General features: G+C 41.1%; 1 protein-coding gene across 2 annotated transcripts in view; it reads right to left on the bottom strand.

Annotated features, from left to right (window-relative positions):
- PLCB1 (phospholipase C beta 1) overlaps positions 1-22423 on the bottom strand; it is a 341408-nt gene that overhangs the window by 17113 nt on the left and 301872 nt on the right. Inside the window, exon 32 of one of the 2 annotated variants that reach the window (XM_083856221.1) lies at positions 3322-3386. The exons of the other annotated variant lie outside the window; for it this stretch is intronic. Within the exon in view, the coding sequence (XP_083712347.1) occupies positions 3348-3386 (39 nt within the window). The 3' untranslated portion in view covers positions 3322-3347. The remainder of the gene's footprint in view (positions 1-3321; positions 3387-22423) is intronic. 2 annotated transcript variants of the gene reach the window in all.

Raw genomic sequence — 22423 nt, 5'->3', positions numbered from 1 at the left:
CCAAACAGGCACTACTACATTTACTAGTAGAAATAACCTCAAGGAGGACCACAGAGGAGTGACTGTAAGCTGTTTCTAGAAATGCTAACCTTCAGTATCAGCAGGCTGTGAAATCATTTTTGCCCTATAAGCTCCACACCATATATTTTGTCCAGGCACTAAGACCTCCTTTGTGAAAATAAAGCTGTCAGGATAAAAGGCAGCACGGTGCAGTATCATCCCCACAGGCCATGCAGTAGCTGAACCTGGAGGCTGAAGTTGTACTGTGCAGAATTCTGCATGTGTGCCACAGATGCCAAAAGACTCACAAAATTCCAGGTTTAGGAAAAAGGACAGCTTGATCCTAGACAACACTTGCATAGAGCTGAAGCCTGACTGAAAAACTCTTCCATGCACTTAAGTGTCCATTTGAAGCACAGCTTAAAGGATGAGAGAAGTGCAGAAGTAGCTTTTAGATCCTACTTTTCAGAGTTCTTAAAATCCAGTCCTATCCAGCAAAATATCCTAGTGCAAAAGCATAGAATAATAAAAAAAAGGGCTGCAGGTTCAGACCAGACTTGTAAGTCCACATTCTTTTCTTTCTGTTTCAAAATTTTATCTACTGCTGACAAACAAAACAGTGAACTATCTGGGAGTTCTTCCTGTAGCTGTCTAACATTTAGTCACTTGAGGACACAAACAGCTCCTGAATGATGCTGTAATTTAGGTAATTTCTCTAGATTTCTGCATAGCTATTAGCGTGGCTTAGAAGGATTCTATGCCTCTCCTGCACAGAAATATTCTCTAAGGTGATAACTTTTGTTCAGCTCAAAGCTAGTGGTTTATTTCACCAGAGCAGGAGCTGAGATGTTCCTTTCTGGCCTGCAGGAAAAATTTCCTCCCTTTTTCCGCCTTGCCTGCCCTCCCTTATCCTGGTATTTCACAGCATCCCAAATGCCTTGTCCTGTGTACGTGAGAGCTCAGAACAGAAAGGGGTGAAAAAATGTTTCTCCACATCACATCATTCTCATGTTTGCTTTGGTGTGATGGATTCCTTCACCCCATTTTGGACCTCCCTGAGCACTCAGTGCCAATCCATTTTGTTTCCCAGTTTTCATGCACAGATAGGGTGCACTGATTGACCATTCCACCATGCAGAGCTTCTCCTAAACCTCTACACAGTCTATGAGGCTGAAGTCCTGAGAGCAGGATGAAGCCAAGGAAAGATTAACTCCAGTGGTGTAATGAGGAGTTATTTCTCACTAGAGGATGTATTTCTCTGGGGCCTGATTTCCTTTTAACTGTGCAGGAACAATTAGATTTGCCTGAGTTCCCAGTATCCTCCCAAGATATCCTACTTGACCTGGGCAAGTGATATGAGGTTGGCCCCAAATTATTTAAAATGTAAGTGAGCTATGACAAGAATAGAGTTAAAAACAAGTTCTTCTGTTTTTTTCAAATGTTCAGTGAGCTGTTTCAAAGCAGCTCATCTCTATTCCCATCCTCCTGCTTTTCAGGAAAGGAAGACAGCACATCCCTCAGGAACAGAAATCAATATTCTCCTGTCACTTAAACACAAACAACAAAGAAATCCCAGTCCCCTAGTGAGCAAGTGCCAGTTTAATTTTGCCATCTTCAGTAAGTCACTCCTTTGGATACTGTGGAGGTGCCAACATATTCATTATAGGCTCTGCTTTCTTTTGTCACAACCACTGTGCTCAGGAAACACATGGTTAGTTCCCTTGCCTGTGTCCAAGAGGAAAAGAGCACTCATAAAATCAAGGCCCCACCTCACAGTTTTAATCTTTAACCCTGCCACAATAAGAGAACTAAACAATACTGGCAATTGTGTTATTTTTAAAAGAATTTGAGAAAAATGTTCACTTATTATGCAACAGTAAAAACCTTTAAATAACTGTAATGATGTGAATCAATACATGAGGAATATGTTGGGGTCTGTGTGAGCAGGGGCAGGTGATTCACAGAAAGAAAAGCCTGACAAATCAAATTACAGTCACTTCATAAATCAAACTTAGCACTTGCCTTTCTGTAAAACATAGGACTCAATCTGTATTGTGCAAGGCACAGATTAAACACCTGGAGTTGGTTCCTTCTTCCTTGTCAGTGCATGCCCATAAAAAGGGATCAATATTTAAAAAAACAGACAACACCCCCAGATAGGCTAAGAGAACAAATACAGCCCTCACCGAGAACCATGGCAGTTCTCTCCCCAGACAAGCAAAGCACATCAAAACAATCCAGAACAAAGCAGTAGAAAGTGAAATAGTAAATAAAAATACAAAGCAAGTGGGATCCCCTAATTTAGTGATAAAGTTGTGTGGCTTATTGCTACCCCCTTGGCAGTGAAAGCCCAAGCCCTCCTGGCATGGTTGTGTTTGCAGGAGGATACATAATCATCAGGAGACATCCTGATAGCAGACACACCTGAAACAATACTTCATTCCATCACCATCTTTAATCATTAGCCATTCCATAAAAGCAATGAAGAAAACTCCCTTACTTTAATCTACATTCATCTTTTCTCCAGGCTTTGTGCTTTGCCTGCCTTTCCTCAATTGTCTTCTGTTCTCTTCCTCCTCCCTGAAAAAACTCACTCTCTTACCTTTAAGGCTTCCTCTTTAGCTTCACTAATCCTGTTTAACTGATCCCCATTCATCAATTCTTTCTCTTTGCACCCCAATTCTTCCTTCTGCTGTGACGCCCTGGCTAATCCCTTCTTTATCCCATATGCTCGTGTCCCAGATGACAAATTCTTAATTTATCTACTTGGTAAGCCTAATCTTCAGAGGTACCCAGAATTCCTACCTTCAACACCTTTCCCCACCTCCCACTTCTACATTCAAATGCTCTCAATTCCTACCCCCACATTCATCAATCCTCTTCACCTCTTCAGAGAGAAATTTCACAGTGCCTGGTGTTCTGATCTGAGAGTACTGCAGCTACTGTGAGCAGAGAACAGAGGATATCCCCATGACCCAAAGGGCTGTGGCAAGAAAGCTGGGACAATCATGCTGTTACACACAGCCCCTGATGGCTGCACTGAGGTGGGGCAGAAGCAGCAATAAATAAAACAGGCAGGGAGACAATGGGGTGGGGTATGACCCGAAGAAGGCACAAATTGCTTTTGCGGTATCGAAGGGATGTAATGGTCAGTGGCAGCTCATGTTATGCAGCTAGCAGGTAATAATCAGGGCTAGAGTTGCTCCAAGAGTTCAGAAAAACCACCAGGCAGTTAATTGTGGATGATCCTGACTTGGTTTTGACATGTAAAATGAAAACAACATCAGCATTACTGGATAAAAAGGGGAATTTTTCACTCACTTTCACTATAGTCTCATATTCCATTTCTACTTCTGTTTTTCCTCTACTTCTTGTTCTTCTATGCTCTTTAAAACAAAACCGAGGATCATTTCAATTTGAGGTGATTAACAATTACTCTAAGCTGAAATGACATAATTCTGTGCATTACAGTAAAGCAACATCTCTTTAATCTATGCACTTAATGAAAAACAAAAGATTACTTCATGCTTCTGTGTGCTGGCTCATTAATATTTGACTGGGTACATATTAGTCAGAGAAACAGTCTATTCATCACAACCTGTCACTCCATGCTACAAGAGGACAAAATTCCAACTGTGTTATGAGGGAGATCCAGCTTTAGTTGAAGTTGCAGCCTAAGCAGGTTGCAAGAAGTGTCACTTTTTTTTCTGGGAAAGTGAAGGAAGTGTGTCTGAAGGGAAAAATGAGCATCAGCCATGCCACCTGAAGTATGTGCTGGAAGAGATACCCCTGGCCTTAGACTGTGATCATGCCTAATGTCATGAATTCAGGGCAGGTTGGATGGAAAACCTCCAAGGACATCCCCAAGTGCTTACAGGAGTGGTGCTGCTCCAGCCTATTCCCTTGGAGTCAAACTTGCACGAGTGCCTGCGCAGGAAACGCGTGGGACACGCTGCTCATGGAGGTGTTACCACTGTTCTCTTGCCTTCATCGCAAGCTGGTGTTTATCTCTGAAGCTGAAACTTGTGTTTGGCAGTTCAAGGAGCAGCAGGACTGCCAGATTGTCCTGAAGGCCTTGGCATCCTCCAGGACTGTCAGATTGTCCTCAAGCCCCTGATGTGCTCCGAGCTGCTCGGAGCCGACTCACTGGGACAGCATCACGCACCACTCCGAGCACCCTCTCTGTCTCAGAGGGGTCTAAGGTCTGGAGCAGAGAAGTACTGAAGGTAATCCAGCAGCAACCAAAAATACATGTTTGTTCCTTAGTTTTTGCAATTACTAGAAGATGGCTATGAAATTATAGGAAGTGAAAAGGTGACTTTTTGGTTGTTGCTAAGTGCAGTCCTTAAACAGCACTGTCCTGCCATTTTCAAGTGGCTGCAGCATGCTCCTTTCTCTGTTGTGTTAAGTTATTGTGGTAACTGTCTTGTCTTACTCTAAAATCAGTGTTATTTCAGCATTAAGTGATTTACTGCTCCATAAGGTAGCAATTGCATAAATTGCACTGAACTTGGTTCTGCTTGCACAAGTTAAATAACAGCTGTGTCATGACAGGCTTGGTGCCACCAAAATCTTGACACTTCCCACATCATATACTTTATATTTTATCATGTATCTTGGACAGTATTGTATCTGCATTGTCCAGGAGACAGAGCTGCTTTGGCATCCCCTGTCACACACAGGTGACACACAGGTGACAGCCAGCCATGGGGTAACTGCATGTGAGCTCACTGAGGTAACCTGTGCTTTGTCTTAGGTGTCAGGTTTGTTATGAATGAAACTGAAAATGGAAAACCTTTAAAAAAAATACAAACAGACAATAGCATAAAATACAGCTTCTTATTTAAATGTAAAGATTAAATAGCTTAGAAACCGAGGTAGTACTTTTAATATTTGTTACAAAACATTTCCTCTCAAAGCATTTTCTTAAACAGAATACAATTATTGACTCACTTCCTTGGTAATGGGTGAAGAAGCAGAACAATATGTCTGAACACTGTGTCTTCATTTTACTTCCATGCAGATTTATAAATGCCTTCTAATTGAGTCACAATGCAGGCAGAAAATACCATTAGCTAACAACTGGCTGGATTTTATTGAAATGCTGTGTAAGGGAACCTATGCCACCTTCTTATGTTGCCTTGCAGCAAATGAATGAAATGAATTCTGTTTATTTTCTCCTTGAAGGCTTTCTCACCGTGGCAGCAGTGGGCTGTAAAGCCACGGCATTAACACTGACACAAAGGGTGCTGGGAGATACATGTGGGGCATAGGATGCTCAGGAAATGGGTGCCAGTGGTTGTGGCAGCTTGCACCATCTTGACATGCAAAAGGAACCTAAAATATTAGCTGAGGAAGCAGAAGGCAACAGTTTGTAGCAGAAAAAAAAAAAAAAAGTAGCAGCAAAGAAGGTGAAATGAAAAGTGAAATAAGAAAGCTATTTTGTTTTGCACAGTTCCTTATCATTCCTCCTGTTAAACTTCATTTTTCTGCCCCTTCATTGGTTCTGTGCTCCCACTGACAGACAAATCAGATAAAGCGACTCACAGAAAATTGGCAATTTTTACAAAATTACATGTAAGTTTGCAGCACACAAACATTTTGTTGCTGGGGATGTTGGCCTAGTTACTTCAATGAGGTTTGTAACTACTGAAAGCAGGTTAAGATTTGATTAAAAATTCCCTCAAAACCAGTCTTGGAAAACACTACTAAGCATCCTCTTGCTAAATTTCTTCATTTGTGCAACATTAATACTTTCCCTTTTCCTTTTTTTGTCACCATTTTTAGGCAGTCTCCCTGTTAAAGGTCACATTTTGGTTTGGGAAAAGGTTTGTGTCCTTTGTGTGTTGTGCTCACACACCAGGATTTGGGTGAGGCACACATTTGCCAATATCCAGGCTTTACCTACCTGCAGGATGAACATCAGAAATAAGTAAACATTTCAACAAAAGCAACATTCAGAAATGGTAACAAACTCCCCTCTACTTAACCAAACTGATGAATTTTCCACTTGATTATTTATCAAAACACAGTCCACAGAAAGTAAGAGAGATATCTGGGTAGCATGAATTCCACAGGCACAGGAAATTACAGGGTTACCAGATAAAACCACTTAGCTGTGAACAGGATATGCCCCACTCAAAACCTCTATTTTTTTCCTGAGCTTTTAACAATATAGTCTGTGCACTTGCATCACTGGGATGCTCCTGATCCAAGTGATGGTAGTGCAGCAGACTTATATCAGATATTTACCACAAGGGTGCTCACTAGTTTGGGAGCTCCAGGCATGGCCTTGCAGCATAAGAAAGAGAAAGTCAGAGAGAAACAAAGGGATTAAAACAAACACTGAATTTTTCAAGCTCTTTCCTATTCATGACTGTACTTGCAAAATTGCCTGGTTTGGAAAATGCCTGAGCAACTTCTTGATTCCGGTGTGAGCAGAACCTTTCTGTTTGTACAGACATTACATTAAGCAGCTCTTTGTGAAATCTCTAACACAGAGGAAATAAAACACAGAAAATACATACACTTTCCCAAATTATAAAGCAGCCATATATTTTAATGCTGAGACAACATTTTAGGGAAGACACACACAGAAACCAGACTGTAGAAGAACACCAATGACAAAGGGGTCTGCTAAAACACTACCTGCTATTCATAGTCACTGTCTACCTAATGCTGGTTTCCCAGAAGCTTTCTGGAGACACCAGAAAGTCCAGAAATCAATTCAGTAAATGCTTCATCTTTTAAAATATTGAAATTGAATATAATCTGATTTATCTGATGCTCCTGGATGTGTTCTCACCTGTGCAAAGGGCCACAAAAAAAGCTGCACTTTCTATTTCTGGTTTCTAAGCTGTCATGAAAAGCTGTCTTGTGCCCTCAGTTATTGGGCCATTACTGTAAAGAACTACTACAATAATTAGTTGGGGTTTCTCTTCTTGCTGGCACATAGAAACGGGGCACAGAATCTTATCAGTCCCCACAATAAATTGTGCTGATCTAACACCTCCAATCATCTCTTGTTAATGTGACCGTTCCTCACAATTATCCATTAACGAACCTTTAAAACCGCAATGAAGAAATGTGTCTCAGGGAGAAGAAAAAGGAAATAGTGCTTATCCACAAGAGTTGCCTCACAGCACATGGTTTAGTTCCCTCAATAATTCACACACCTCTCAGCTGTCCAGCGACTCACACGTGGTGCTCTGGCTCTGCCTCTGGCAGACACTTGCAGGGTTTTCTCAGACCACAGCAGCACAAAGCTACCATGCTAAAGAGAGCAGGAAAGACTTGTAAGAGCAGTTTGAGGGAAAATAAAAAAGTTTTAAGCAATAGTGCAATTAAAGTGACCTAAGATTTTTAGAAATGAAACATTCCTGCCTAGTGCCTTCTCCTTTTTCTGCGCTGTATTGCTCTCGCCAAAGGTCCAGCTAACTAAAGGATACTTTTTCTCTGGGTGGAACTCTTCTGAAACTCTGGCCAGCTGCAGGAGAAGCAAGGGTTCACTGGCCACTGAACTGGGGAAAAGCCCAAACTCCCTGAAAAACAGCACATTCTCCCCAATGGACCAAGCAAAACTTTCTTGCTCTTTATGGAAGCAGCCCTGGCCTAAATTCCTAAGCCATGACTCCTTTTCAAACTTTGTTTCCAGCTGTGTTGTGTGCTGTGGAGTTCATCTTCAATATAATGTGCCACATGTCTATAGGCTCTTTTTCTGTAGATATCTACAAACAGAAGATGAATTGCCAGACCAAGAAAATAGAGAAGCCAGAGGCAGGGGATGTGCCTTCCTATGGTGTCATCTACAGCAGGTTGGCACAAACAGACAATTAGGACAAAATCTACCTCATGGCAACACAGAAACAGCACAAAACATTTAAGGCAGTTTTAGTCTCATCTTTCCTGAACCAGAAAAGATCCTTCACATCCCTATCACAAAGACAGCAAAGATCTAGGTTTGTTTATCAATTGATCCAAGACTGACTGTGTAGTAGGCAGAGGAAGAAATGCAGGAGGAAGAGCTTGGTCCTGGCTTTGATCTCACTCAGAAAGACAGTAAAAAAAAAAAAAAAAAAAAATTCAGGTTAATTCTACTGCATGTCAGTGAAAATCACTGGTTTAACAGCAGCATGTGTGGAACCCACCCCTGTGCAATTCCACATTTAAGTTACACACACAGGACCCAACTGCAGCAAAGAACAGTCTTCAGATGCACTCCTGCTTCTCATTCCGGGCAAAGAACATTCCCATTCCTGTTTCCTGGTGATTACTTTAGATATAGCCTTTTTTAAAAAATCAACTGCAACTACAGAGCAGCTCCATGAATGCCAGAAGATTAAGTCAGAATATTCATCTTTCAGCTCAAAACAAAATCCCCAAACCTTAATACAAGGTCTAAGCAGAGCATCACTGAAATTTGGTCTGTACAAATAATTTTATTTATCACCTTCACCATACGTAGCATAACTAACTTGCAAGCTAAACAGAGATCAAGAGAATGGATTTTATTTCTCTGAAATGTATTTCCATTAATACAATGAATATTAGACACAAAAAGTCCAATCTGGGACTCTTACCCAGAGTTTGTGTTCCTCTGGTCCAGCAGGAAGAGCTAATGCTTTGTGGTTCTGAGGCCACCAGATTTTTATGAATATCTCATTGCAGGATGTGAATTTAAAGTCTCAAAGGTTTACTCATTTTGAAGACAGGTTTACCCCACTAAAGTAAGTCTGAATTTTCCTACTGATACCAGTCAAAGCCCATTAAAGAGTGCTTTTGGCACATTGCCTCAATCTGAGAGGTAGCTCAGCAACCCTTGTGAATCAGCTAGTCACCAAAGGAGTAAAAATTACTTTAAAATTTGAAAGAATGCAAGAGGAGCCAATATTTCTACAGCTAATCCAGAGCAGCAGGTTGGCAAGGTATTATTTTAGGGCAGTTTTGAAAGCAGGCATTCCAATCTGGTCAACTAAAGGGAATGAAGGAATCAGAGAGGGACTTAGATTACCACGGGAAGCAGGCTAAAGAAAGAAAGGCACCATAGAAGCATTTTGTATTTTCACTAGGCAGAAAAAAAAAATCTGTTATTATTCAGAAAGCACTAAAATAAGCAAAGTCAAGAGTTCTGTCCCTGGCCATGGTGACACGGCCACCGAGAGCTCCAGGAACTACTGACTGCTCCCTTATGTGACAGTGAAACCTTTCTGTTGCCCTACAATGGCCCCATTACTGCAAAGCTCAAGTGCCAAGGCTGCTGTGCAGAAAACCCTCAGTGTTCCCCAGGGCTGCTTCATCACAGGACAGCACTCAGCTGTCTCAGACTTCCTGCAGGAATCTGCATTACTGAGGACACTTCTCCCCTTGGAAAGCCTTGCAATGTCTAGAGCACACACAAAGGTATTCTAGTATTACTTTGATATAGTAGAAGGCTCTCAGTATTTCACGGTAAGCAGTGACAGGATGAGGTAAGCAGTGCTGAATTTTCACTCAGCCTTTAAACTTTGAGTGTTACAAAGACATTTATATATGTATATGTACAAAAACATAGCAAGGACCAGGAAGGACCTCTGTCCTCTGAGGTGAACTGTAAAATAAAGAGAAATCGGCTTAGCTCCACCTTAAATCCAGCTTTCTGTCCACACAGTGCATCAGTTTAAAATAAGGTATCCAGTATCCAAAGCTGGAGCTGCTTGTCTGATGGCTGAGCTAAGCATGAGCTAACCCAGTTATTTTTGCAAGAACACAGCCTGCAGCAGTGTCCTGCCATGGCTCCCTCTTCCCTGTGTCCTCAGAGTAAACAGGTCACGGGAAGAAAAGCCTGAAAGCTTTACAGTGAAATGTGTTCATTGCCCCAATTCAGCAAATGTTCCACTGCATTTTATTGCTTTAAAGTGTAGAGTGGGAATATGGATTGTGAAAGTAAATTATCTGCAGGGGATGTAAAGGACCTGGTCCTCTGATTTTGATGGTGAGACAGAATCACAGAATAGTTTGAGTTTGAAGGGAGATCACCCAGTCCAACCCCCCTGCCCAGGCAGGGACACCTGGGGCAGGTGACACAGGATTGTGTCCAGGTGGCTTTGGGCTGTCTCCAGAGAGGGAGACTCCACAGCCTCTCTGGGCAGCTGTTCCAGTGCTCTGCTACCATCAGTGTAATGAAGTTCTGCCTCACATTGAGGTGAAGCTTCTTGTGTTTCAGTTCATGGCCATCCCTCCTCATCCTGTCACTGGGCACCACTGAAAAGAGTCTGGCACCTTCCTTGGCACCTCTCTGAGATATTTACACGGATTCATTTGATCCCCTCTCAGTCCTCTTTTCTCCAGACTAAACAGACCCAGACTCTCCTCAGAACAAACCCCACATCATCTTTGTGGCCTCCCCCAGACCCTCTCCAGTAGCTCCTTGTCTCAGAAATTGCCTTTCTGGAAATGATACTCCAAATGGGAAGACTGCAAATTAAAGAAAATTCTCATCCTGTCCCAAAATGTTCTAAATCACACCAATACCTATTCAGAGGGATTCCAGTAACATCTCTGGAAAGACTGTGTACTTATCTCAGAGAAAGTGAGAAAGCCTTAGGCTGAGAATGGACATCTCATTGATTCAGCACCTCATACAAATGTTTAGTTGTCTTATCCCACAAACTGATTTCCTTTGCAACTTTCCCCAATTCATTTCACTGCCAAGGTCTCAACTGTCCCATCTGCAAAACTGCATGAAATACAAGACACTGGTTCAGATTTTAAGCAATAACATGGTCTTATCTTACAGACAAGCATGATAGCTTAGGCACTTTTAGGGCCTTCTCTGTATTAACTATAGCAGATTGCAGTTTTCTTTGCAGTAAAAGAAGCTTTATTTCCTAAGAATGTTCACAATCCAAATCCTTACCCTAATGAAGTGTCAGATGAAAGGATCTTCATAAACACATCAAGAAAACGTCATCTCCCAAAATTTCATTAAATATTAAATGACTGTGAATCAATAAACAAAAAAATGTTGATTTTCTTGAGAAATTGTTATTAGTTCTATTTACTTGCTAAGACAGAGTACATATGACAGTTAGTTCTTCAGATGACTACATGGGGGAAATCCCTTCTGTCCTAATGCTCTGCACTCTATGATAAGCTCATTTGTTTGTTTCTAAGAACAGATTTTCAGCTTCATTCCTTTCTAAACCAAACTTAGCCTCAGACAGATAATGGAGCTGCTGCAAATAAACCCAAGATGTCTTAACATCAATTTGCTGAATGGAAAATTCTGCTTATTTTGAACTAATGTAGTACAGCAGTATCTGTTTAACATCAATTGGCAGCAGACTATTTCCTATTTATTGCTAATTAAAATCATGGATTTCCTGTTCCAAACAGCATATAAGCCTGAAAAATAGCTCCAACCCAGTGTGCTATTGACTCAGCTGTGGCATTTCATCTAGATTTACCACCTCATTCCAAGGTTTATAAGAACAGCTACTCTCAGGAATGACAAATCAGTCAGAGGGAGGTCAGGTATGGAGGGAAACCAGGAGGCAATGGCTGAGATTTGTCTTCTCAAGGTTCTGGAGTGCAGAATGGCTCAGCTGTGCTTTTCTCCCCAGCCTGAGGCACCAAAAGCTCACAGACTGGAACTCTCCCTTGGCACATTAAATGTGAGGACCAGGCACAGCCCTTCTGCCTCAATTCCAGCCCTTTCCGGCCTTGCAAAGAATAATGCTCCAGCTGTGTGCCAAGGGGATATCTGCAGGTGCCATCTGGGCTTAACATCCACCCACTCTTCTCTTGTCAGGTCCATACAAAAATGTTTTCAACTGATTGTGCTGGGCAGAAACAGGTCAATTCTTTCTCTTCTGGAACACAGTTCAGCCAGGAAAGCACACAAGCTTGGGAACAGCTATGAAAAATGGAAATATTGGAGTGGTCCTGATTTAAGGATGATCCCACCCAATGCTTTCAGTACATTTCAGAGCATTCACATCCCTGAGATTTGAGACTGCTTGAACTGCTGAGTTCCCAGGAAAGCAGCACCTGCTGGGCTCCACTGTGATGATACCAAACTTCCAGAGGGTACAGAGAAGGATTGTGCCATCCCTGTCTCCCTAATCTACATAAACTGACAAGATACACTTTAAGTAGGAAAATGTTTATTAATAAATCAACCTTTGTTTCTTATTCTTCCAAAAATCTTTGCCTCATTCCCACATCAAAAGCCTAAAATCTGCCCAGGCTCATCTAAGGGTGATTTAATCAATCACAGCAGCCTGGATTGCATTTCCAGCAGTCTGAGTTTAGGACACCATGTCAGAAGTGACATAGAAAGGTAAAAACCCTCTAGGAAGGATCCCTGCAGACCTCAGGACAGGCATCCCTCCAGAGCTTTGGCAAACAAGGGGCCAACAAATGCTTCTTTATTGGCACCAAATCCACCAAAGTCTCAGTGAGACAGAGATACACCTCCTTTAAAGTTATATTTCACACCCCTAGATAAGTTAGTTGCTTGAGCACCGCACATGTGCACAGTTTAAAACTCCAACCATTAACTGCTATGAAAATTAATTCTAACTTTTTTGTATTATTACTATTTTTTGAAAGATGTCAAAGGTCATTCTGGAAGATCTAGTCTGGAGGTAACATTCAAAAGCAATTATTAGTGTCCAGCAACTATTAGTGTCCAGTGCTTTTTACCAGCATTTCCTTTGACATTCCAAAAATACTTATTCAGACAGCTTTTCCAATCTGAATCTTATTAATTTCTTAGTTAGACTGTTTGTTTTTAAACAGTTCTTAGTGATAGTAATAACATTGCAAAAAATAGATTAGGTGTATGATGAATGAAATAATTGTGTTGAATGTATATTCACTATGTTTAATAAGTGAGAAGTACTATGAGTTGTCTTTCATTGTACAAGTGCCTAATTCCTGCTTAAATATTTATAGAACTCTATTGGTTGAAAACTGTGTTGAAGAAGCAACTGGGCAGGGACTGTTTGTTTGTGAGACACCCCTGCAGAACCAGTCAAGGGTTTTAGGGCCTCTGTTCCTGCACTGAGCTACTGCAAATTCATGAACATTATCATTTCTTGAAGAGATGGAGTCCTACTAATACCTGGAAAAATACAAGGAGGCTGAAATGCTCTTGTATTTCAAATTGACTCAAGGCCCAGATTTTTTACAGATGGAGGACTTCAGTTCAAATTTATGGATGACTTAGACTGGTGCAGCTAAAGCAGACAGCATCCTTAGCAATCCTCCCTTTCTCTCCCCAAGATGATGCCATTCTTGCAGGCATGGCTGAGCAAATTCTGCATCTGCTTGTTAGCTGCTGTAGCTTAAATTAATTAAGTGCATGAATGTAATCTGTTGCCAAGTGGAATTTACATTAACAGGCAGGACCACAAATAAGGCAAAAAGTTGGGATTACTTATCTCACTGCAGGGGAGGGAAGGGCAGAAAGCTGAGGTGAGTGCTGGACCCAGCTTACTTGGGACACAGCTCTCTGAGGATCAGAGAACCAGAACCCACAGATTGCTGCTCACTTCTGACCAAAAAGCAGCATTTTGGTTCCCTTCAGTCTCATTTATTCCAGCAGTTCAACCTGCTTTCCTGGCAAGCTGATAAAACCAGCAGTGCTGGTACTGTCAAAAAGAATTACAAAGTGACAGGGCCAGTTCCCTCCCCCTGGGGCAAACCTGAGTCCTGCTGGAGTAGGGCTGGAAGTCTGAAACTGTTTAGTAACAACTTCCCCCAGGCTCTGGGGAGATGCCCCAGCTGGGGTCAGTTCTGAGCTGCTCAGCAGCACAGCCATTGACAACATGCAGAAATAATGGGAAGTGATGTGAATGCAAGCAAATATTTGCAATAACACTTCTTCTATCTGCATTTCTTATTAAAAGAACACAATCAAATTAATAATGATAAACATAAATATTAATGTATTGATATTTAGATGATAAAATGTAGTTTTATTGTTCAGAGAACTAAGCTGCTCCCTTTTTCTGCTGGCTTGAAACAGCCCTTTGTTTATCTTCATCTTGTTTTCCAACGTAACTTATTTATTTACAGCATGTCACGGGAGAAACCTAATTCCTAAGGACATTTTCCAATTAACTTTCCTAATTAAAAGTAAAAGTTAGACTCAATTGGTTTGTAAATAGCATTATTTAAATCACCCAAAATGAATAGATTCTGGGAAATGACTGAGAATACACCTACACAAGCATGATCAGAAATGTTCCCCATCCTCCATCTCCAGGTGTTACAGACGTTGTCTGGCACTCTGAATGTCTGCTCCTTTCCTGCCTAATGTGGAAACAATGACATTTGCTCCCAAAGCTTGCAACATTATTAGGGAATTGCTGCTCCCTTTGGTTCCTGTTAGACAGTGCTCACATGGAAGTTTGCACTTCCAGCTATGGGCTTTAATGAGTTTTGAGCTCTGCTCTGAACATGAATCTGTAACCAGAGTCTCTGCCATGATCCAACTTCATGAATTTCTGCAAGAATCCAGTAATATCCCAGCCTGCTGCTGCACTGATTCAAACCTCTGCCATTCAGACTGAGAACCTGAGAAAGAATTCACAATTTCAACAGGGAACACGGCTTTGTCTTGAGTCCCTTTAATGAAGTTTGTATAAGGCTTTCAAATTCTTTGAACTTAAAGCAGACACAGGAGTTGGAACCTAGAGGTCACATTGTTATGTCTGACTTGGTGATCAATTAGAAACAGACTCAACCCACTGAATAGTTCACAAGAACTGGGAAAATATTTAAATCCAATAAAGTCAAAGAAGATGGTTGCAAACCACTTTAAAGCCCTGAAATTACTTATTTCCCCAGCGCATTTATGGCAGTGAATAACCACTCTTTGTGGATGCAAGAGCATTTCACATCTAAAAATAACTTACACTGTGCACTGATCACAAATCTAGATATACTCAAGGCAGCCTGAAGTCACAGATCAATTTATAATGCTTATGTAAAATAAAAAAATAAAATAAGCTTAAAGCAAAATTAGATGTTCTGCTTGCTCCAGATATCGTGGACATATACCATGAGTTATGGCAAACTTTCTCTGAGACACACTAATTTAGATGAATGCTCTTCTTAGCAGTTTTAGTACTAAAATTACAATTTTTTCTTCTCATCCACTGAAAATACATGGGAATATATTTCCCATTTATTTAGCAGGTGCAAACACCTGGCTACCCCCTGCTCACATCCTGACCATCGTACAACAGCTTCACACACACTTCTAAGCAGCACTTTCCCTGCTTTAGTACTAGGGAAACAGATAAATGTGGTTTGATGTATTTGCTGTACAAGAAGAGTAGTTTCTATGTTCCCATAAAATGCTTTCAGAAATAATAATGATAATAATAATAATAATAAAAATAATGACGAAAAGCCATAAATTCCAGTAGGGTCTGGCTGTAAATGGAGAAACCAAATGTCTCTGGATTTTGAAGACAATTAGTCCCCACGTTTTAAATTAATGTGCTTGTGTGCAGACAGCAGCATTGTATTCTGATTTTGTCATGGTGTTTTTAACTACATGAGTCACAGCTTGGAAAGGCAGCTGAGGAAACCTGATGGCTTCCATGCTTCACAGCATTTCCTTGTGTCAGAGGAAAAATGCTGCTTGTGTTCAGCACAAGGTATGAGGGAACCTCTCTGCTGGAGGTTTGGCATGTGTTAAATCCATTTTGCAGAACCTGGAAATCCATAAATCTGCCTTTCCCCTTTCTTGTTTTCCATACAGGGGAAACTCTGACTTCATTGTTAATGCAGTCAACTAGGAAAACTTGAGTAGACCACAAAACTGCTTTCTGGGATTGGAGATTTCAAAACAGGACTGGGAACCATCAGAGCTGGATTCTAATTCTGTCATGCAGATAATTCACTCTGAAAGATGCTTGAGCCAAAGTTTTCAAACATTGACGCCTAAGGTAAGGCAGCAAAATGCAAGTTAACCAAGCAAAGCCTTCAATCCACAAAAAACACTACTGGTTTGAGCTGGAAGCACCACAATGAAGTTTTATCACACATCATTTTCCTTTTTGGAATTGTCTATTGATTTTTTCTTTCTGAGACTCCCATATTTAAAACTCACAGTTGAATTTCTCTTGACAGTGTCATTTCAACTGAGGTACAAGTATCTTCTATTTGCTAGGTTAAGCTTCAGAGACTTTTAAATGCAGACTGCTTCAAAAGCTAGGTTTCCTCAAAAACATATCCTAGGGTAATACATATCTGGGATCTCTCTTTCTAGGAACAACTGACCATAACGACCAGGGTTTTTTTGGCATCTTCCATCTCATTTACACCTGCTCTGAACTCCAGTGGCTTCTTGGCCATTCACTGAAATGTGAGTACCCACAAAGAGATTAAAGCAATCCACAACTTAAACTTCATGGACTGCACTGACAAACAGCTGACTCCCAAACTGGCAACGGTGGCCATAAAGGTTCCTAGACTCAAATCCCTCTTCCCTTTGGGTTTTCCCTGCCAGGATTGCTGTGAGTGCAGGTGAGCCTCCTGCAGTCTCAGCTCAGCAGGCCACTCCTGTTGCCAAGGTCACCTTTGCAGAGCTCTATTTGCATCCAGCTGACGTTGATTCATGCTGCCAGATGGCAAAGGACAGAGCACAATCGCTCAACACAACGTGTGACCTACTTACACTCCCAACAATCTGCTGCCTAATACTTGGGAAATGCATGGAGATTTTGATTAAAATTTTAATTCTGTTTATAGTTGGCCCACATGTGGCATGTACATTTTGCATCCCAGATACATCTGCTCCAGCAGGGCGGTCGTGTGATGCCCCCGATTTCCTTCTGAAACACGGCCTGTGAATGTGTGAGTGTCACTTCCTTATTTGCTAAAGGCACTCTCTAAAGTAATTACAAGTTATTGGTTTACATATGGACAGTTAATGAAGAGCCAGGCACTCTCATGCTGGCACCACATAAAGAAATAGTGATGGCAGTAGCATGTCTGCACTAGAGAAAGAGAATAAAGACATGATACAGACAAAATTCATGTAGAGTTCCTAATCAAATCTGTGGAAAGTCATGGGGAAACTCTGTCCACTCTCAAAGTCACAGATACATTTACAGGATCAGCAGGACAAGAGAATTTCTGCAATAATTAACTCCAGTGTGAAGGTATGTGAGAATAATGGGAGTGACATCTGGTCACTGTAGGCCAGATTCCCCAAATTGCTCAGGGCTTTAGGAGAGCCACGACTGCCAGGCTGACTCAGACCCACAGCTGACTGAGACCTGCTCTCTGCCTCTGCCCTTGGCTGGCACCAGGTGCTGTCCATAGGAGAAAGAGTTGTACAGCAGACAGAGATAAAACAATTCCCACCTTGCAGCACACCTTCCTGGTCCTGATCTCTCAAACACTGGCCTGAGTCTTGCAATTCAAGTTTTAGTAAAGTTTCAGCTCCTGTCAAAGTTATAATCAACAAGAACTTCAATGCTGAAAACATTTACTTTCTGAAGTGGTCTCCAATCGTATTTTGAACCTCCTCGGCTTTTGACAGATCTTCCAAGGGCTTGGCACTGATAAGTGAAGTGGAACTGCTAAAAGTCTCAAATGTTCAGCAGCTCCTCTTGTGAAAGTTCACCACCAGACCCTCAGCAAGTTCAGTGGTGTATGAATCTGAGCACACACAACTTGGTAACTCTCCTAAACGAAAACAGAATGCTTGTTAAAGCACAAATCCTTTGGGCCATGAGAAAACAGAACCCAAAAAGCCTGCAGAAAAGCAAGTCTGACATTATATTTTACACTGAGGAGGAGGTGACAGATCCTGGTTGGAAACCATCCCATCACATATTAATACTGTTTATTTGGGGAAAATGAGAAGGGCAAGCCAAACACAGGGAGAAGCAGTTGTATCATAGTGTAGACACTGCTAATGAGGTGATTATAGGTGGCAGAGTAAGTGAAAAAAATTGGCAGGACATTGACTAAAAAAAAACCTTAAATGTTTTATTACTGAATAAAGATTTGCAGGGCTACACTCAGGATATATCATTACATTATTTGTGTGCCACACATGGTGTTATCTCCAGCAAGAAGTTCCCAGGACTGGGAAGATGACTAGAAAGGATATTCCAGTTGTGGGTGGAACAGAAAACAGAAATATTTTGCAATCAAAACAATCAAACAGAAAAAAGAAGCTCATGAGTTTGTATCTATTACTTCCTCTTTTATACTTTACAGAAAAGATCTACATGGAAAGCAGTACATCTTAAAAGTTCTATTCCTTTGCCATAAATTAAGTTTGGAGACAGAAAATAATCCAAAGGAAGTAGCAAAAAAAAAAAAAATAGTGGTTATGTCATTATTGAGGAAAGCATAACAGTTCTGGAAAAAATACCAAGCACCACTTTCTAAAAAGAAAAATCAGAGAAATCTCTTCTTCCTTTTAGATCAAAGGAGGCTCAAACACAGATTTTAAGCCAAACCCTTATGGGTAAATTGGAGCTTTTACTATCCATAGAACACTAACTTGTATGAAGTATTTGTATGAAGTTTAGTATAAAATGTGTCATACCAGATACAAGTGTCTTTGTCCTGAGCAGTACATCAGCCTCAGACCCTGGGAAAAGCTGATCCTCACAGCACAAGTGTAAACTCTCACTGTGTCCATCTGGAGGACCGGATTCCACAGCTCCTGTTCCACATCAACCTTTTTGAACAGAATGCCTTCACTTTCAGGCACCAGACATACATCTGGAGCTGCTTTGGGCAGGAATGGTGTTACACATTTAAGGCCCCTTCTTGCCCTCAACCCACAGTGAAGCTCCCAGAGCTTTGCAGAGACAGAGCCTGCCCAAAGAACCAGAGGTGACCTGACCTTCGTGCAGGACCAGTGCTATTGCAAGGATACATAACACTTTACTGCATTAACAATTTCCAGTGCCTTGAGTCCATCAGAAATGAGCAGTGGCATCACAAACACAGGCCAGCCCTGACAGCACTGGCTGAGTGAATCAAAGAGGCTCTCCTGGGCTGCTCAGCAGAGAACACTTCCCTCCCTGCTGGATCTGATTGTTTTTTGACTTAAAAGTCTGTGGAGGGGGCAAAGTGTCTGTATAATTTGCTGTTGTGTGAGAAAGGGGCCAAGGTGTCTGTGACACTATGCTGTGCTGGGAAATTGTTTGCTCTGCAGTTTATAAGCAAGATGCCACAAAAAACCAAACATAATTGAAGAGAGTCTCCTAAAATGAGAGCAAAGTAAACAGAGATGCTTCATTGGAAGTTACATCCCCTGATCCTTCTGCTGTCAAATCCGCTGTTTTTTGTTTTTTTTTTCCTCTTTGGTTCAACTTAAAAATCAATTATCTTTCAGAGAAAACACAAGTTGCTACCATTATGTTAACAATACTCTGAAGAAAAAGGTCTTTTTGGGGGCAAGTCTGTCTTCTAAAGGAAAGAGATAAATTTAGTAAAACTCATCCTTGCTTGCACTTTAGATCCTTCCAACAGAAGTTTGCAACTGCTTTGCCTGCACTGAACAATCACAAAAGGGAAAAAAATCTCTTAAATAGTATGGAACTGGGATAAACCAAGAATAGCAATACAATTGAAGAGTTTTGTTTGGGTTAGTGCTCTGGATTTTTTTTATTTTTTTTTTTTGTTTTTAAGAGTTAGATGGATAATATTCAGGATAGCTCTTTATTTAAGGAAGGAAGCACATACCATAAATTAGAAAGTATAAATATTTAAAGGTTTACTGAAAGTGTACACAACCAACCTATTATGGCTGAACTGCTTTTTCTAGGCAATAGCTACAATAAATGTCCTTAAAAGTGATCTCTTGGTATAACATTGGGCAAAGGCCAAAAGATACTCTGTTTCCATAATGGCGCACCAGGGAATTCTTTATTTTCAAATGCCACATGGAATGTCTAAATTAAGTCATAGGGGCAAAAAGATTTACGGTATCCAAAACGTTTGTTTGGGCATGCAGTCCATGGCATCATCCTGTTAATCACACTGCAGATAAACAGCTCTTCCCAGATTTCTGACTCCAGGGACAACTGCTGCAGAGCTGTCACGCTTGACGCCAGCTCTGCTCGGAACTGCTCCCTTGACCACAAGTTTGGATGTGCTTTTAGGGTTGTAATGAAGAGTAAGCCAAAAGGGGGAAAAAAAAGAGTGCCCAAAGTCCCATAGCCGAGTAGCAGGAATTTCAAACAGCTCCCAGTTTGGAAATGGCTGAGAACAAGGACATAATCAAACCCAGCGTCAGGGAGCATGTGCCTGGAGAAAGCGTGGTTTAGTGAGTCTGCAAAAAATCCTTAAAAACCATGGGATAGTGAAGGATAAAAGCAAGTGGGGAAGATCAACAGGAGGAGTTTTCTCCTCTCTCTATAATGGTTACAGAACTAGGAGATGTGACCTGCCCACCATGTGATTTTTTCAAGTCATAAGCACTACTTTAAGATTCCCCTTGCTTTGTCTCTCTGCTGTTCCCAGGGAACTGATAGCGCTGTGACTGTGTCCCTACACTCACTAGTGCCAGGCAGGTTTCACCTCTAATCACAAAACACTTCCCTCCCCTCTCACACCTTGTCATTTCCCATCAGCTGTGAGCTGAGGTGATGGATCACCCTGCACAGCTCTGCTCAGGGAAGCAGGGAGTGGTTTCTCTTCACAAGCCAAGCAGAATGGCCTTGACGTGGGTCTTTGCACAGCCACGGTCACAGCGGGGAGGGAGCTGCGGGGAGGTACCATGGCACTCCCAGTGCTGTCCAATGTACCACCCAGGCTGCAGGACAGCTCTTCCCAGGATTGGACCCGCTCTGCTTGGAAACTGAACCTCTGAGGGATCAATTTTACACTCCATGTGCCATTTTACACTTCCACATCCCAGCCTTTCTCTTTGCTTTGCCAGTGAAGTGATGTTGCCCAATTTTTCATGAATTAGCAGCAAAGGCAATTGATACTTTCCTGAGTTTCTTTTTTTTCTGAGTAAAAGTTTCTTCAGTTTGTAGGTGAAGCAGACAATGAGCAACAGAAACTCAGTTTTTCTTACAGCATTAAAAAGGAAAACTTGAATTTATATCTGGCTTTAACTTGTTTTCACAAGCAAAATCACAGATGAAATACAACCTGCCTTTCTTCTTGACAATAAAATTTACTCTCTCTTACTTAGTTACTATTCAAATTTTGGATTTAAAATCTTAGTAGAGATACCTGACTGATCAAAACACTGAGCTGCTCCATGCTAAAGGAATGCAATATAAATGCCCTTCAGTAAAGCTCAGATGAGAACAAATAAAACACATCTGTAGTACCAACCCCTATCTGTCAGGAAACACCTCAATACACCCAAGAGCCTTTTGTGCAATTTGAGTCATTCTTCTCAGAGTAATTCTTATGAAATAATTTCATCTGATGGCATGCAAGCTAAAGTTCACTTCTTGTCTCTGTAAATGAGTGGTTACTCAAATGTCAATTTTCACCTTTTAAGAGAGGGTTGGCTTTAATATAACATCATGATTACAGTCTGAAATTCTCTTCTAAAATTTCAGTTTTTGCAAAACCCTTCCTGAATTAATGAAATGCAAATGTAAAACATTTAGTCTTAACTTGTACAATTTTCCTCACTCTTTGTAATTAAATAGGTATATAAAGATATATGTCTATCTGTAACGAACAGTGAAAGAGTTTATTCCTCCTGATTTGAAGGAACACAATGCAACTCATAAATCTTATTTAAACTTTAGATTCAGCAGTTTGGGGTAATTGAAGTTACCTTGGAAGAGTCTGTACCAGACCATCTTGGCATTGCTTTGTATTCTCAGGCAATGGGACACAGAAATTTGCCTCCCAATTTTCATCTTCCTTCTGCATCTCTCCAAGCATTCCTTTCCTCAACACCATCTACAAACGGTCCATATCCTCATTCTCTGATGCACTTCCTTCCTTCTATTCTCAATGTTTCCTTCTCCCTGAGAGCTGAAGAATATATTCTAACAGAATGAATGTATTTTTTTTAAACGTTTGCCTTCCTTTGTTCGTTAGACAGGATTAAAATCTTGTTTGAGCAAAGAGCTGTGCTTGCTGTCCACCCATGTTAAAAGACAGGAAATTCCCTGAGGACACACACTGGGCCTCATTCACAGTCTGGGGACAGGTTTAGACTCCAAAGACTCCTTGTACAAGACCTAGTGGAGTTCACTGAAAAGCTTGAAAGTGCTGCAATCTAGTGGTACCCTATTCATCTAGTGATAAAAAAGAGCCAAGATAATTTTATTTTTTTTTTTGTAAAGGGCCATTTAAGAATCTTCTCTGACAGCTAATCTAAGCCACAAGAGTTATTCCCCTAAAGAGTTCCATTTCACAGACAAAAAGTAGGTGCAGCCATTTGGAGGGTATCGTATACTTGTTTTCACATGCATCA

Source organism: Zosterops lateralis (genome assembly GCF_965231275.1).
Source record: "Zosterops lateralis genome assembly, chromosome: 3".
NCBI classification, from domain to species: domain Eukaryota; kingdom Metazoa; phylum Chordata; class Aves; order Passeriformes; family Zosteropidae; genus Zosterops; species Zosterops lateralis.
The sequence above is the reverse complement of the archived record's forward strand: the minus strand, read 5'-3'. Positions and strand labels throughout refer to the sequence as shown.